Raw genomic sequence first — 16899 nt, forward strand, 5'->3', positions numbered from 1 at the left:
AACTCAGCACACAAGTGATTCCTCCCCCTTTCCTGCCCACCAACAGAGCTCTCTATTGGTGGGTGAAAATCCCTCCCAGGATGTTATTTATTTATTTTTTTGTAAATATTTATTTCTATTTTTTATTAATAAATATTACTATGTATTTGTATATTTTTCCCTACCCTCCCCTAGTCAGCCTATGACAGTGATCGGCTGTCATAGGCTTCAGTCAATGATAGCTGATTGCTCTTGTGCATCCCAGGGGGACAGCACGTGTCACATAGCTGTCCCTGTACACCGCTGCCGTAGATCACATCGCTGTACTATGTAATTAGATGGCGGTTTCACCGCCGAACAGTCTCCTAAAGGCGATCGCCATGGGGAAGCTGATGACGGAGCAGAGATCTCCTGCAAAACATACCCACAGGACCTCACACAGTGCTGGGGCTGCCGCAGGCAGTGGCCACGCCCATCGGTGTGACATGGTTGGCTAGTGGTTAAAATAGCCATACGTCTGGCGGTGTATGGGCAGATCGACTATGAGACAGATCTCTCTCTGATTGCCTGCCCATAGACCACAGGCCAATTCCCAATACATTTCAGCATAAAATCTGTCAGGAATTGGCCTAGCAATGCTGCCTCCACCGCCTAGCAATGCTGCCTCCACCACCTGCTTGGCCACCCAACAAGTGTTAAATGCCCCCCACCAGTGTCCATGCTCTGAAAATTCTCACCTTTCCACCGGCGCTAGTCCCAGCCACTCCTCCGCCTTCACCCCCATGTCGTCACCATGTGGCATCACGGGCAACAGGTGGGACATTTAACACTTGGGAAAACAGGATCCAGGGGTCCAGAGCATTTTTTGGTTGTTGCAAAATTGCAAGCCATTACCGCCATGCATCGAATTGACCACATGCGACTAAGATTTTACAGCATATCTGATTGACTTTCCACCAATTTCAGCCCAAAATCGATTGAATCATTGATGTGTCAAACATGTTGTCTCACCGATTTTCATCCAATTTGTTAAAATTATTATCGGGTGGTCAAAGAGGCTGCAAAATTGCTAGATATATCGCCACCTTTAGACCTTTTTATAATTACAGACTATCTATTTTAGATTTTTTTTTTAAAGTAAAATGAAAGAAAAAACACAACCTTTTTTTAATTCATAACTATATCCATTTCAGTTTTCAAGCGTTACAATTCATTACAACAAACCTACTTTAAGCATCGGGGAAAAGTTGACTGCACTTCCAAGGGTTCCGACACAAGATGAAATTCAAGCTGATTTAATCTTTCAAAACTATTCTTCTATGTATCCTTTAATCCCATTCTCTGATGTGGAAAAAACAACCAGTGCCAAGAGGAGCAGAGCAACCATAATAAACCCAAGACAAAAGTACTGTGTTGGAGAGACATTCACTGTCCAAGTGGAGATGTTTGATTATGTAGGTAATCGGAAAACCTACGGAGGAGACTTCATGAAGGCTAGAATATTTTCTTTAGACCATAAAGCTGCGGCCTCTGGGAGGATTGAAGATCTGCACAATGGAATCTATCATGTTTATTTCACCTTATTTTGGGAAGGCAAGGTCTCTGTTTCCTTGGTGCTCCATCATCCAAGTGAGGCTGTATCAGCACTGTGGAGAGCGAGGAACCAGGATTATGGACTTATCTACTTCATAGGAACCTTTGGCAATGGAAACCATCAAGTCAAGTCTGAATGTGGATTCCATCTGAATACACACAAGGAGATATGCGATTACACAAATGAAGATAATGAATCATTTTACTGCTATAAACCAGAAGCTTTCCATTGTAAATCATTAATATACCTCCAATCTTTTAATAAAAATCTCTCCTATCTCAGCACACAAGATAAAAACTTTTTTAAAAGGTAAGCAAGCATATAATAATTTTGATTTCTGTAGTCAAAAATGCTCCCAAAGCTTACGAGTCAATAAAATATAATTATTTTGTAAATTGTTATTCCACTTTTGTTACAAAATGATTCTGCATATACAAGGCTGGATTCGTACTTTTTCCACCACTAGGCCCACTTTCTAGTAGCTCCCTTCCCATGTGTGGAAGCCCCTCTTCCATGCTATGTGCAGCCCCCTCAGTGTTACATGCATATGTAACATGCATATACAGCAGCTCCTCTTTATCATGTACAGCCCTCTTGTAGAGCAGAACCCCTGTTCCACGTGTTTCTCCCCATTTGCAATCTCCCTTGTTTGTGCGACCACTTGCCTACTTCTTCAGGCCAATGTTCTGTATGTAGTAGAGTCAGTAGTAGTAGTAGAGCAAGAGGTAAGAGAGGCACTCAAAGCTCAGCTACTGACTCTACTAGGAACAGAACATTGGCCTGAGGAAGCAGCAATTGGTCTCCCGAAATGTGTCAAAATAGTAGGGGTTTTTTCCCCCAGATAATTGTTCTGGGCCCTGGGACGGAGCCTATTTTCCCCCTTGCATCATTTACCTTCCCACCAGAAGGGGTAGGGATGTCCAATTTAACTTACAATCCCAACAGTTTTCTCTTTAATAATGAAAATGTATTCAGCTTGACCAACCGAAAAAAGTTGAGATAGGATTCGACTGGTCCATTTTTAAGCTGCTGAAAATTACAGAGAAAAATGGCATAGTTCTGCATCAGCTCAGCATTATTTGCATTTTACTGACCATTCCCTAGTCCTTAGTGATGGAGTATGTATGTTAGAGCTGTTTGGCTATGCAGCAGTCTTCCACTGCTGGTGTTATCTTGGAGACTGAACTTTTTGGTGTTTTTGAAACAGTTATAACCCTCCTAACCCTAGAAGTGGGGAGGGCATTCAGAGAGAAATAAAGTCTCTAATTAGACTCATTTATAGCTAGGCCACTGGCCCTTGTTTACCGCAAAGGCTCACTCCTAAGTTTATAAACATTCTAAAAAGGCTGGGTGATCTCCAGTAATGACTATAGTGAGTAAGACGTCTACCAGCCTCAAGGGTATGCACTTACAGATCATGGGTAGTCCTTAGTGGGGCAAGAGGTCCATCAAGCCTCTCATACACAAGTCCAAACATACAAAATTTCACATATACTACTCAACCTTTGGAGGATATATTCCAACTTGCCAGCTCTGTGCTGGTTTTGTATGCTGTATCTCCATTGTTTATGAAATAAAAGAGGTTGGAATATATCCGCCACGGGTTGAGTCCTATACAGGAACTTTTGCATGTTTGATCTCCAATATGGCCACCGCTAATAAGGAAGCTGGATGGGGAGACTTTTGGAGACCTTCTTTCAGATTGTAGCAGTGATCACCTCAATATTTTTTAAATTATAGCTCAGGGTAATTTTAAAAATATATGTTGGTTGCAAAGGGCTCTTGGATGATAGATGGAAAAATGATATACTGTATTATTTACTCATGGTGCATTTTGTGCTGTGCTTTACAGTGTACGTTCCTGTCTGTAACAATCTCTCAGAGGAGCTCACAATCTAATGACCCTATCGGAGTTTTAGGGCCATTATAGGGATAAGCTCATTAACATACTGTATGTTTGGCATGTGTATGGAAACTCTATAGTGTATTACAACACAAAGAAAATAGTTGTAGTCTGTTTCTAATAAATTATATTGTTCATATTTTTCTTAGAGAAAATATTGCTGTTGAAATTTCAAAATCCTTTGAGCCTATTGTTGTGAACACATGTGCTGGTGGTAATGGTAAGTAATGACCACTTATGGAGATTTTCCATCACAGCATATAGTTTTAAGCAACTGGACTTACTGATGTTTATTGATGATATTTTCCCCCGTAAAGTGAACCTCCAGACTAAAAATCGACTCAGCAGCACTGAAAAGGCTTGGTGTTTCTTTAACAGTTTCACAGCATCAGAACTTTGTTTTTCTTACATAAGTCTTAATTTTAGCTGCACAAAAGCTAAGCTCCGCCCCATCAAAGAAAACTGCTCGGCCATTTTTCCCATGATGCTGTGCAAAGCATTATGGGATTTCCTATGTTGTTGTTCACGTTACCTAGCAACTGGGAGGGGTGATCAGCACACAGGACAGTTGGAACTGTGTCTCATGCTCCCTGTCACCTCCTTTCAACAAAAAAGATGGCTGCCATCATGAAATCAAACATTTTCCTGTTCTTTTAAAACAGGGTGGGTATATTACCTATCTATTTTAATTAACATAACTAATGTAACTTAATGACAGTATGTTTGTTTAGGCTGAAGTTCCTCTTTAATCAGTTTCTCTAGTTAAAGTAATGGGTTACTTGTAATTAAAGTGTATCTCCACTTTCCCAAAGAAAAAAATACATAAATCTGCTTTTTTTTATTTAAAAAAAAAATCTTAGACTGTATTACAATCCTACCTGTGATTACTCTGTTGAGGTTCCTCGGCATCCCAGAGGATGCCGAGGGACCTCACAGACTACGGAGTGCAGGAGGAAGCCACAGGGTTAGTTCAATATTGCATTTTATAGTTGTGTTCGGGGTTCCTTTAACGTATCCCCCAGTATGTAAATTAAGAAAATGTTGCATACTTGTAGCACATAATGTTGTTGTGAAGCATAACACTTGTTCAACACTTAAACTATGTATACTGACGTCCCTAGCAGATGTTATAAGGCCTAGTCAAAAATTATGGAGTTTGCATGGCTAATATTATTATTATTTATTAATATTGATGTATAAATAGAGATGGCCCGAACCTCCGATTTTAGGTTCACAAACCGGGTTCGTGAACGTACCGTGAAAGTTCGGATCGTTCGAACTTTCGCGAACCGCAATAGACTTCAATGGGGAGGCGAACTTTGAAAACTAGAAACATTTATGCTGGCCACAAAAGTGATGGAAAAGATGTTTCAAGGGGTCTAACACCTGGAAGGAGGCATGGCGGAGTGGGATAGACGCCAAAAGTCCCGGGGAAAAATCCGGATTGGACGCAAAGCAGCGTTTTAAGGGCAAAAATCAAACTGAATGCTAAATTGCAGGCCTAAAGTGCTTTAAAACATCTTGCATGTGTATACATCAATCATGGAGTGTAATTACAGTACTGCTTCACACTGACACACCAAACTCACCGTGTAACGCACCGCAAACAGCTGTTTGTGTAGTGACGGCCATGCTGGACTGGTGCGCAACATGGCGAGATTGCTCTTCCTCACTCAGTGATGTCAGGTAATGTCTGACTGCCTTATCAACTTTTGATAGTTCTTTATCTACCATTGTTAAAGGGACTCCGAGCTCTGAAAAAAAAGGAAAGTTGTACTCACCGGGGGCTTTTTCCAGCCCAGTGCTGGTCGGGAGGTCCCACGCCGGCGTCCTGGCTCCTCTCCTTCTCCCCGCTCCTGAATGGCTGGCAGGCCGCAGCCCGGGCGACACTCTCCCGAGTGTCGGGCTGCTTCTTCCGCATATGACGCGGATTACGTCACACGCCGGCCGCCTCGCGTCATCACGGCGGCCGGCGTGAAAGTACTGCGCATGCGCGAACAAAGCGCGCATGCGCAGTACTTTCACGCTGGCCGCCGTGATGACGCGAGGCGGCCGGCGTGTGATGTAATCCGCGTCATATGTGGAAGAAGCAGCCCGACACTCGGGAGAGTGTCGCCCGGGCTGCGGCCTGCCAGCCATTCCGGAGCGGGGAGAAGGAGAGGAGCCAGGACGCCGGCGTGGGACCTCCCGACCAGCACTGGGCTGGAAAAAGCCCCTGGTGAGTACAACTTTCCTTTTTTTTCAGAGCTCGGAGTCCCTTTAAAGCTTACATCTATTTTTTTTAAATACTTGTTCTGCTTGCTGTTCAGTACCTGCAACGAGAATATTTTATGGAGAGCAAGTCTGCCATTGTGAGTGACCACGGGTAATGACTGGGGAATTCTGATTCGATTCCGGTCCGAAGTGGGAGCCTAAGAAACGGCTACCACCACCACACATCCAAGGAAGGCAGCAGGCATGGCAAGCACGTCCCGAGGTAGTGACCAAAAGGAGGACTTTTGAGGCCCTGCTGTAGATGACACTGATTGACTGAACTACCTGTAACGATAATCTGTTATGGAGTGCAAGTCTGTCATCCATACAAGTGAAAGGTATGCACTGACTGCCAGGTTTAATACAATGTGCAGTCAAAGGTGCAGTGAAAGGTATGCAGTTACTGCAAACAGCTGTTTGTGTAGTGATGGCCATGCTGGACACATAGACAGGTACCGGACAGGCACAGTGACACTGCGTGTGCTCATGTAGGTGGGTGGGTGCACTGGAGTGAACAATAGCAGGTAGGTATATGCAGTAATGGGTATTACAACGTGCACCCGTCACACACAGACAGGATGCAGACACGCACAATGACACTGCGTGCGCTCAGCTCACGTAGGTAGGTGAGTGCACTGTGAACAACAGGTAGGTAGGTATATGCTGTAATGGGTATTACAATGTGCACCTGTCACACACACAGGTAGTCACTGAATGTGCTGGGCCTGGCAGTGGCACACACACAGTATGAATTATCAAGGCTGTCTATACAACACAAGTGTCAGTGGGACACACAGAAAAAAAAATAGATCACAAGAACAAGATTAGCTCTCAAAAGAGCTGTTGTGGAGTGCTATTTTAGCAATAATCAGCAAGGAGCAAGCTAACAAGCCTACAAGAGCCTAACTAATCTTTCCCTATGAGAGTCTGCAGCAGCAGCAGCAGTCCCTTCTCTATTTACTGTAGGCACACAAGTGAGTAAAATAACCAGCGAAGCCTGCCTTTTATAAGAGGGGGGGGGGGGGGGGGGTGGTGGCTCCAGGAGGGAGTGTAGCCTGATTGGCTACAATGTGCCTGCTGACTGTGATGTAGAGGGTCAAAGTTGACCCTTATGGTGCATTATGGGGGCGATCCGAACTTCCGGAAAAGTTCGCGTTCGCTGGGGAACGCAAACCACCGAAGTTCGCCGGGAAATGTTCGCCGGCGAACCGTTCGGGCCATCTCTATTTGTAAAGCAACAACATATTCCTTGGCGCCAACATATTCCGTGGTGCTTTTATCCATGTATCCCACATTTTTTTTGTAAATTTCAAGGGACCCTTTTCAAAATGTAAGTGCTCATAGGAGACAACCTGATCAGCCAGTTGCTTCCATGGAAATAAAGTGGTGGCCCTAGGTCTCATCCATTTCAACACAATGGATTTCCTGCTATTAAATAATTTCCTATTTAAATGTATATCTTAAAGGCTTTGAAGACCTATCTATTCACCATTGCTTACGTTACATCTTCATAGCTCTAATTCCAACCCTTGGACATACACCTAACCCCTGCATGTGGTCCTCTCTCCCACCCCTCAGATTGTAAGTGTAATTGGCAGGGCCCTCCTCCTTGTACATTCTTCTCTGCCCCCATATGAATTCAGTGACTCATCTGTTATCTTTATCCCTACGTTCCAATCAGCACATCCTTGTTAATTGTTCCATCACTATTTTATATGCACTTTGGTAATGCTGTAATGTCCGTGTAATATTTTATTGTATGCAATACTGCACTCACCACCTTTCACGAGATAGACCCCCAGGTTGCAGGTTGTCAAAACTAGAGTAAGATCTCGGGGGGCGTGGTTTGCCTATGGTGCGAGTAGGACGCTCTTGAACTGAGCTCCTCTCTACCGGCTCTCCCAGGTTATCCATAAGCCTTCATTAGCTTGCTGTTTTGGTTCCACATGGGCATTGGGAGAAGACCGGAGATTCCCTGAGACTGCTCGATACCGCTCGAGCATCCACCATCTAGCATTTTTTCTGCCCAATCACCTTCTCACTCAATGCCGCTAAAAACTTCGAGCTTTCAGAGAAGGACAAGGCCGCATCCTCACCTAGCGGTTTACCACAAGGCGAAGCAGACACTTCTAACCCACCATCTCCCCCCAGATCTGAGGGTGCAGAATCCTACGTAGATGTAGACCTCCATGACTACATTTGTGCGCTCCCGACTAAAGAGGACCTCGAGATGTACGTCAATAGAATTGAGGCCACCTACAGGAGGGAGCTGGAGGAGGTGAAGGCGGAGATCCACCATGTGGGCTACAGAGTGGAAGAGACTGAGAAGGAGCCGGCAAGGCTAAACCAGACACAACAAGCTCATGAAAGCACGCTAGAACTTCACTCTACTCAAATAAAATATATCTATGTGAAGATTGATGACCAATAAAAATAGACAGTGCTGAAATAATTTCTGAGTCAGGGGGGTTTCAGAGTCCTCAAAGGTACAGGATCTTATTCCCACCCTTACTGGCATTTTTAATATATTCCTAGAAAACCCCAGAGACTCTCCCATCGAGCTGGATAGGGCACACTACACCTTTGGCCTGATCAGCACTAATCCGGGAACGTCCGAGAGGTCTGTCGCATCCAATACTATACAGTAAAATAAGCCATTACGCTTGCTTCCAGAGACAAGGACCATGTTGATTTCCATGGCGCTAAAATTACTATCCTGGTGGACCTCTCCCGCCTCACCCTGCAACTGCGCATAGCTGTTCATCCTCTTCTTGAGGTTCTACGTTCCAAAGCATATTCCCTATCACTAAGGTTATCCCTTCCAGCTACAAGTACACCACAAGGGTAAATCGGCATGTATATATTGTCCTGCAGACCTGATCAAGTTTCATGAGACTCTAGATCTACTTCCTGTACAGCTCTCTGCTTGTCTCCTTGATCCTCCGAACCCTGACACACCTCCAGATGCCCTCCAGCAACGAAGCAGACGGCAAACAGTAGACCAAGGTAACAGGCGCAGGGCTAGATCTCCTGACAGAGAAGCCGGTCCTGGCCACCCTTCTTCCCTCATCAGGCAACTCCATGAAGCGTGCAGCCTCTACTGATCCGTCCGGCCCCATGTTGGAGGTCCACTCTATCTGATAAGTATGGTTAATTTTTGAATCCTTCTCATATACCGAGGTTTTCTTTTTTTCTTGTTTTTTATGACTTTTATCGTTTTCACGAAGATGGTCTTCTACCCCATATGCCCTATCATCTTTTGGACTGGGTCTAAACTATCCACATCAAATGCACATCTGCGTTATACAATAGCTTCACTTAGCTCGGTGACGCAGATCACCATAACAGTTTTACCTTATCTTCTGAACTTAAGAACTTTCAGCCAGATCATCCCCCCACGTGAGACATATATTTGTGTCTTCTAAGAACTAGGGGGCTCCTCCGGGGGCTCTTTTCTCATTCTTTACACCACCGATGTTTCTACTTCATGTCACTGGAATGTTGTTTGTTAACCTGTTTACCTGGGGTGCCGAGTGGAGAGGCCTGGTGTGCTTTTGGCCTCCTCACCCCCACCCATCTTAGCCTGTTTTTTTCTTAGCTTCCAGATATACGTGATTGATGTTATTCACTTGCTTGTACAGTATGTGCTTGTCATTATGCTTTTTTTTTTTTTTTTTTTTTGCCTTTAGTTTTTTATTTTTTTTTTAAGATGTGCACTTTTCATGTTGAGTTTATTATATGTAGAACTCATCTACATCACATTACCTCTCAGAACGTACGTTCATAATCTAATTGCTTTAATGGTTGCTGCTTATACTCTTTTCTCCATACGTTATGACCACTGGTTCTTATAAGACATCAAGGGGAGAGATGTGTGGATGTGCCTCTTTTAATGTAAAAGGGTTCAACAGCCCAACTAAGAGATCCCAGATCCTACATACTGTAGTATGCATAAAGCTAATATCAAACCCATTTCAAAACAGATAACCACCCCATAGTTAAAGATCGAAACTACACTTCGTGGTTTCACAGTACCTTTCCTGATTCCAAATCCAAAGGTGTTTCAATAGTCCTGCACAGATCTCTCCCCTTCTCAGATGTTGAAATCCTGATTGATCCTTTGGGCAGATATATATTCTTACATCTTAAGGTTTGTGGTAAACAATATACAGTGGCCTCCTTTTATCTGCCTAATCAGAATCAGGGCCAATGTTTTCTGAGATATCTCTCTAAGTAGGAAGCCTTCGCTAAAGGTCAAGTTATACTTGGTGCAGATTTAAACTTTTGTCTAAACCCTGATCCGGACTCCTCAGTGGGTCTCTCCAGCATACCCTCGAGTGTACGCATTAAAATTAAGAATAAACTACATGCCCTTAGATTAGTAGACTGTTGGCGGGTCTTCCATCCAAAGTCCAAAGATTATACATTTTTCTCGGCCCCCATGGAACTTCCAGTAGAATAGATGATATTCTCCACTCCCAGAACTTGCTTGATATGGTTTCCTCCACACATATAGGGATCAGACTTTGGTGCAATCACGTCCCTGTCTTTTGCACACTGGATATGCTGGGGGGGACCTAGTGGCTCTTTTTCTTGGAAACTTAAGTCTAATCTGTTAAAAGATCAAATGTGTCTAGATGATGTCCGCAGGGCCATCTCTGATTTCAAGTCATTTCTCGAGGAAGATGACACTGCGGACACCTTTAAGTGGGAGGCACTGAAATGCACTGGTGCCCATACACGATACAATAAAAACGTAAGATTTTCCCATTTATTCAATCTAACTGATCGAATCAAATGAAAGTTGAAAATATTTTTTTTTTCGATTAAGAAATTCGAACGATTATCCCGTTTTTTCGAGAAAAATCTGATCGGACATGCTGGATAAACCTTTATATTCGATCTAATAGAATAATCAAACTAAATTATCTAATCGAAAAAAATGAAACATTGTACCATGTATGGCCACCTCTAGATTGACAAAATTGCTTGCAGACATTTCAGAGCTGGAATCTGAATTGAATGCAAAGTGTGCAGAAAATCTATTTAGGTGCTTCACACTGAGCTGGTGGTCATTTCAGATGCAGCCTTAGTGGTACGCGCTGGCGTTCTCCTCGCTGTTCAACAAAATGTAAGTTACACATTTTTTTTTTGCTTAGCTGCTGCTGTTTCCAAGGTTTTAAATTTAGGTTAGGTCACTTGCCCTGAGGTTTGCCTCACCGTGGTGCAAGTGTCTAGTATAATATACTTTGCATGCAAACCATATTGGAAGCTAAAGTTCCTCATAGTTTAATAAATGTTGGCACTTGTCTAGGATGCAGGGCATGCATTTTTCAGTCTGACAGAGGTGGTGTATGCCTGTGCGATTAACCATTCAATTGCAACATGTGTTTAGGGACGCGCAGCCTTTCCCCCCCCCCACACCTTTTTTAACTTTGTAACTATTAGCTGCTCCCAGCCCCTCCTGCTGAGTTTCCTGTTTGCATAATAAGTAGTAGCAGATTTGCATATGATTTGCATCTGAATTGAATGCAAAGTGTGCATAAAATCTATTTAGGTGCTTCACACTGAGCTGGTGGTCATTTCAGATGCAGCCTTAGTGGTATGCGCTGGCGTTCCCCTCGTCGTTCTCCTCGCTAAAAAGGGACCCTATTAATTTGCAACACATAACAATCCATCTTAATGCCTGCAGACAAAAAGCCTTAACAATCTTATACGAACGCTCTGTTGCCCAGAGAGAGCGGTTCCAAGGATTCTTGCACGAAAAGGCTGACAAGTGTGGCACGTTCTTGGCAAAATATCTACATCCCAGGAAAAATGCCACTAATGATATAGCAGACACATTTAAATCATACTATGAGGATCTCTGCAATATTAGGGGTAAATTTGAGAACATGAATCCCCAAAATTTCTCCCACAAGTTATTGTCAATTATCCTGAAAACTGGACTCCCAACCATAGATGAGGCAACGCTAAAAGAATTAGAGAATAGAGATGGCCTGAACGATTGTTACTGCTAAAATAGCACCCCTCAACAGCTCTTTTGAGAGCTAATGTTCTCCTGATGTGTTTTTTTTTGTTGCCCGCTGACACTGCATTATACAGTCCTATCTGTTGCAGCTGGACCTTGGTAATTGCTATTACTGTGCCAGCCAGGCCCTGCCTAACTATATATACTGGGACACCTACCTATTCCTACCTACCTATACTAGGGCACCTACCTATGCCTACCTACCTATACTAGGGCACCTACCTATGCCTACCTACCTATACTGGGTCTCCTACCTATGCCTAGCTAACTACTGGGGCACCTACCTATGCCTACCTACCCATACTGGGACTCCTACCTATGCCTAGCTAACTACTGGGGCACCTACCTATGCCTATCTACCTATACTGGGACACCTACCTATGCCTACCTACCTATACTGGGACTCCTACCTATGCCTAGCTAACTACTGGGGCACCTATCTATGTCTACCTACCTATACTGGGACTCCTACCTATGCCTAGCTAACTACTGGGGCACCTACCTATGCCTACCTACCTATACTGGGACTCCTACCTATGCCTAGATAACTACTGGGGCACCTACCTATGCCTATCTACCTATACTGGGACACCTACCTATGCCTACCTACCTATACTGGACTCCTACATATGCCTAGCTAACTACTGGGGCACCTACCTATGCCTACCTACCTATACTGGGACACTAACCTATGCCTGCCTACCTACCTATACTGGGACTCCTACATATGCCTAGCTAACTACTGAGGCACCTACCTATGCCTATCTACCTATACTGGGACACCTACCTATGCCTACCTACCTATATTGGTACTCCTACCTATGCCTAGCTAACTACTGGGGCACCTACCTATGCCTATCTACCTATACCGGGGCACCTACCTATGCCTACCTACCTATACTGGGGCACCTACCTATGCCTACCTACATACAAGAAGATAATAAGGTTGTTGCTTCATTATGGACGGACCAAATTCGATCGGCTTGCCAGTCACTGTTGTTCTGTCATTCAGCTACCTCAGCCCGACCATATGGACTTGAAAACCGCCATGGCCTGCACTCTCGCCATGGTGCGCACCAGTCCAGCACGGCTGTCACTACGCAAAAAGATGTTTGCGGTGCATTACACAGTGAGTTTGGTGTGACAGTGTGAAGCAGAACTCTAATTACACTCCCTGATTGATGTATACACATGCAAGATGTTTTAAAGCACTTTAGGCCTGCAATTTAGCATTCAATGTGATTTCTGCCCTTAAAACGCTGCTTTGTGTCAAATCTAGCTTTTTCTGCGGGACTTTTGGTGTGTATCCCACTCCACCATGCCCCCCTCCAGGTGTTAGACCCCTTGAAACATCTTTTCCATCACTTTTGTGGCCAGCATAAATGTTTCTAGTTTTCAAAGTTCGCCTCCCCATTAAAGTCTATTGCGGTTCACGAAAGTTTGCGCGAACCGAACTTTTGCGGAAGTTCGCATTCGAGGTTCATGAACTGAAAATCGGAGGTTCGAGCCATCTCTATTGCCTGCTGGACCAGGCACTGTGCAATTTAATTGAACATGGGGAGGCAGCCCTGAGGCAGCTGGATAAGGAGCAGATGGCAGCACAGTCCAGCTCACAGGAGGGCTCAAAGGTAGTGGAGGAGTTGGAGGTCCCTAACCTGAATGCTGAGGAGGAGCAGGAGGAGCAGAGCGCCGCTGGCGTTGTACGGGGATGGTGGGTTGGGGAGGATGACACAGCACAGGAAGAGGACAGGCATGTGATATGGGACAATGAGGACGATGAAGATGTTGTTGCCAATGCCCACTTGTTCCCCATGGGTGTGCACATGTTGCGCTGCCTTCACAGCGACCCCCAGGTGATCCAGATGCGTTCAAGGGATGACATCTGAATCACCTTGATGCTGGACCCATGTCTGAAGGGGAAGCTGGGAGAGTTCATGATGCCATCCACCACCGAGCAACGCATAAGGGAGTTGCAGGAGGCCCTTGTGCGCAGACTACTGGAAGCACTCCCCCAGCCTTCTACCCCCACTGTAACTGCTCTGCCAACCCAGCAACAGGTGCCTGACACCGCCAACCAGCAGCACAACAAACACCACCAGCACCAGCAACTGGTGCCCCCGAGACCTGAAGAGCCTAAGCAAGAGCCTGTATGCAGTGCAGCAGCCCGGAGCAGAGGTGCCAGCCACAGCATCCACCTCTCACCTTTCTGAAAATCAACCAGGCTTGGGTGGAAGGCCCCTATTGTCGGACACAGGGGGTCATGAAGTGGCTGCTAAAAGTTACAACAACCTGCCTGCTTTAAAGGGAGCAGCATGGCGGCTATCTCCGTGTCTCAGCCGGCGGTTTCCACCGCGCGGGTACATGATGGAGTTGTGCCTGGGACTATGGTGAATGTGGGGGAGGCCGCCGCAGGGCTGAGCGACATGGCGGCTGTCCCCGCGTCTCAGCCAGGGGCCTCCACCACGCTGTTACAGGATGGAACTTTGCCTGGTCCCTCAGTCACACATAGACTGAGGTCTACGCACGCGCGCACAGACAGGAACTTTATGCAAGCAGAAGGGGAGTCAGCTGATCAGCCGGTCAGCTGACTCCAACACTGATCCCGATTGGCTGAGTGACTGAGGCGGCGCTAAGGAGTGCTCCCAGTATATATACAGCATGCCAGTCAGTTGTTCCTTGTCTGCTGTTGCATATGCTACGTGTTAGCACTCAGACCCTTAGTCAGATCCGAAAGTGTGCTAGAACCAGCAGGAGCTGGGGATTCACACTTAGTCATTCTATTGATAGCTTAAAGTACTAACTGAATTGTATTATTTGTTATGACCCTCTGCTAGCCTTGACTACTCCTCTGTCTTTTGATTCTGTGCTTTTGCCTATCTGATCTAGTTGCCGACTTAGCTTAGTCCTCACTCTGATTCAGTCTTCTGCCTTTGTACTGTATCTGTCCGTGTGTTGCTGAACCTGCTTGTCTGACTCTTCTGCCCTCACCAGTGAGCATAGTTCTGGTGAGGGATTCTCAGTTTAATAATCACCTGCTCCTCAGGTTGATAGCTGCAGCATAGTCTTAATCACCTGCTCCTCAGGTTGATAACTGCAGTATAGTCTGAAACACCTGCTCCTCAGGTTGATAGCTGCAGTACAATCTGCATTACCTGCTCCTCAGGTAGATAGCTGCAGTACAGTCTGAATTACCTGCTCCTCAGGTAGATAGCTGCAATACAGTCTTAATCACCTGCTCCTCAGGTGACTAGCTAATACGGTACTGCCTAGGATCTCCTGACACTCAGGTGATCACCTGCTGCAGTACAGTCTGAATCACTCGCTCCACGAGAGATCAGTATACATTGTCTTACTGTGCTTCACCCGCTCCTCGGGTGAACCTGTCACTAACTCCTCTGTGTCTCCAGCCTGCTGTAGTACTGTTTACAGTTTTCTTTAGAGATACCTCCTTCACCAGCTCCTCTGAAATAGTGGGTATCTCTATCTATATTTACTGTTGCACCAAACACTTATCTTACACCTGGGTGTCCTGTGTCTTGCTATACTTGCATTATTGGTGATTCTGCAGATCACCACATAATCAGGTATAACATCTTGCTGACACCGATCGTTACACCTGCCTTGGTTCATTTTTGGGCTGTGGTACTACCAGTGAGTTGCCATGGTCCTTCTGTGCTGCCCGAACTGACTGGCCCCTTTGTCCTCCTGACTCAGTCGCTACTACACTCTGCGTTCGCACTGCCCGGGTCACCGTACGCATTTAATTTTTTGGGCAGCACTATTACACTGTGGTACTACCAGTGAGTTGCCATGGTCCTTCTGTGCGCCTGAACTGACTGGCCGCTTTGTCCTCCTGACTTAGTCGCTACTACACTCTGCATTCACACTGCCCGGGTCCACTGACGTATTTAATTGTTTGGGCAGCACTATTACACTGTGGTACTACTACTACCAGTGCGTTGCCATGGTCCTTCTGTGCTGCCAAACTGACCGGCCCCTTTGTCCTCCTGACTCAGTCACTACTACACTCTGCGTTCACACTGCCCGGGTCCACTGACAACTCTGCTGTCATGTCATTGCTAATCGCTGCAAGAAAAAACACAATCACGCCGGAGGCGGATTTTTTTTCAGCAACGTCCGTGGTTGCCAAATTCATGGATGAGGACATCCGAGCACCACTGCTAATGACAATATGTTTGTTTAGGCTGAAGTTACTCTTTAAGGTGTTCTCTAAGATTATTTCAGAGAGGCTGAAACCCATACTCCTAAACCTTATGCATACAGATAAGGTGGGTTTCACCCTTTTCAGTGAGGTTAGAGACAACACTCTTAAGTCCATCTTGATCATCAATAGGGCTAGAAAAGAAAACATTCCCCTCTGCGTTCTTTCTGTAGATGCTGAGAAGTTTGACAGGATCCATTGAGGGTTCTTAAAAGAGACTCTCCTTCAGATCGGTATTGGTCCCTCTCTTCTACATAAGATCATGGGATTGTATAGTTCCCCTTCTGCCAGAGTGCAGGTTAATGGGATCCTGTCTGACGCCTTCTACATTGGCAATGGGATGCGGCAGGGATGCCCCCTGTCAGGGCTGTATTTAGGGTTTGGGCTCCCCACTGGGAGGGTTTGGCGCCCCCCCTGGGAGGGCGTTGGCGTCGCGCTTAGCGTGCCGCGGCGAAAAAATGGGTGTGGCCACAGAATGCAGTGGGCGTGTCCATAACCTACAGTGGGTGTGGCCAATTCAAATTTCCTAGTAAGAGTGCAGCCCAAAGTCGGTGGGGGCCATGTTTTCTCCCAGGGTATGAGTAAAGTGACCCTAAAAAAGCAAGTAGGAAATGTTCCCACCCCCAAAAAAACACACATTAGCCAGTGTTCTCTCGCACAAAATAGTGGTAGGTATTAGAATGTGAGCTCCCCTGAGAAAAGTCAGTAACATGGCTATGTTCTCTGCAAAGTGCTGCAAAAGATGCCAGCAGGGCTGTGGAGTCGGAGTTGGAGTCGAGGATGCTATATAACTACATAATAATATGGTAGGACATTAGACTATGGCAGGATTAGATTGTAAGCTCCTCAGAGGATAGTCAGTGACATGACTACATACTCTGTGAAGTACTGCTGAAGATGGCAGTACAATATAGTAC

At 45.4% G+C, this 16899-nt stretch overlaps 1 protein-coding gene across 1 annotated transcript in view; it reads left to right on the top strand.

Moving 5' to 3' along the window:
* LOC137543594 (NXPE family member 4-like) overlaps positions 1–16899 on the top strand; it is a 55797-nt gene that overhangs the window by 16616 nt on the left and 22282 nt on the right. The window contains exons 2-3 of the mRNA XM_068264694.1: positions 1173–1882; positions 3626–3687. Coding sequence (XP_068120795.1) covers positions 1173–1882; positions 3626–3687 — 772 coding nt within the window. The remainder of the gene's footprint in view (positions 1–1172; positions 1883–3625; positions 3688–16899) is intronic.

The sequence above is a fragment of the Hyperolius riggenbachi genome, unplaced genomic scaffold (genome assembly GCF_040937935.1).
Source record: "Hyperolius riggenbachi isolate aHypRig1 unplaced genomic scaffold, aHypRig1.pri scaffold_109, whole genome shotgun sequence".
NCBI lineage: Eukaryota > Metazoa > Chordata > Amphibia > Anura > Hyperoliidae > Hyperolius > Hyperolius riggenbachi.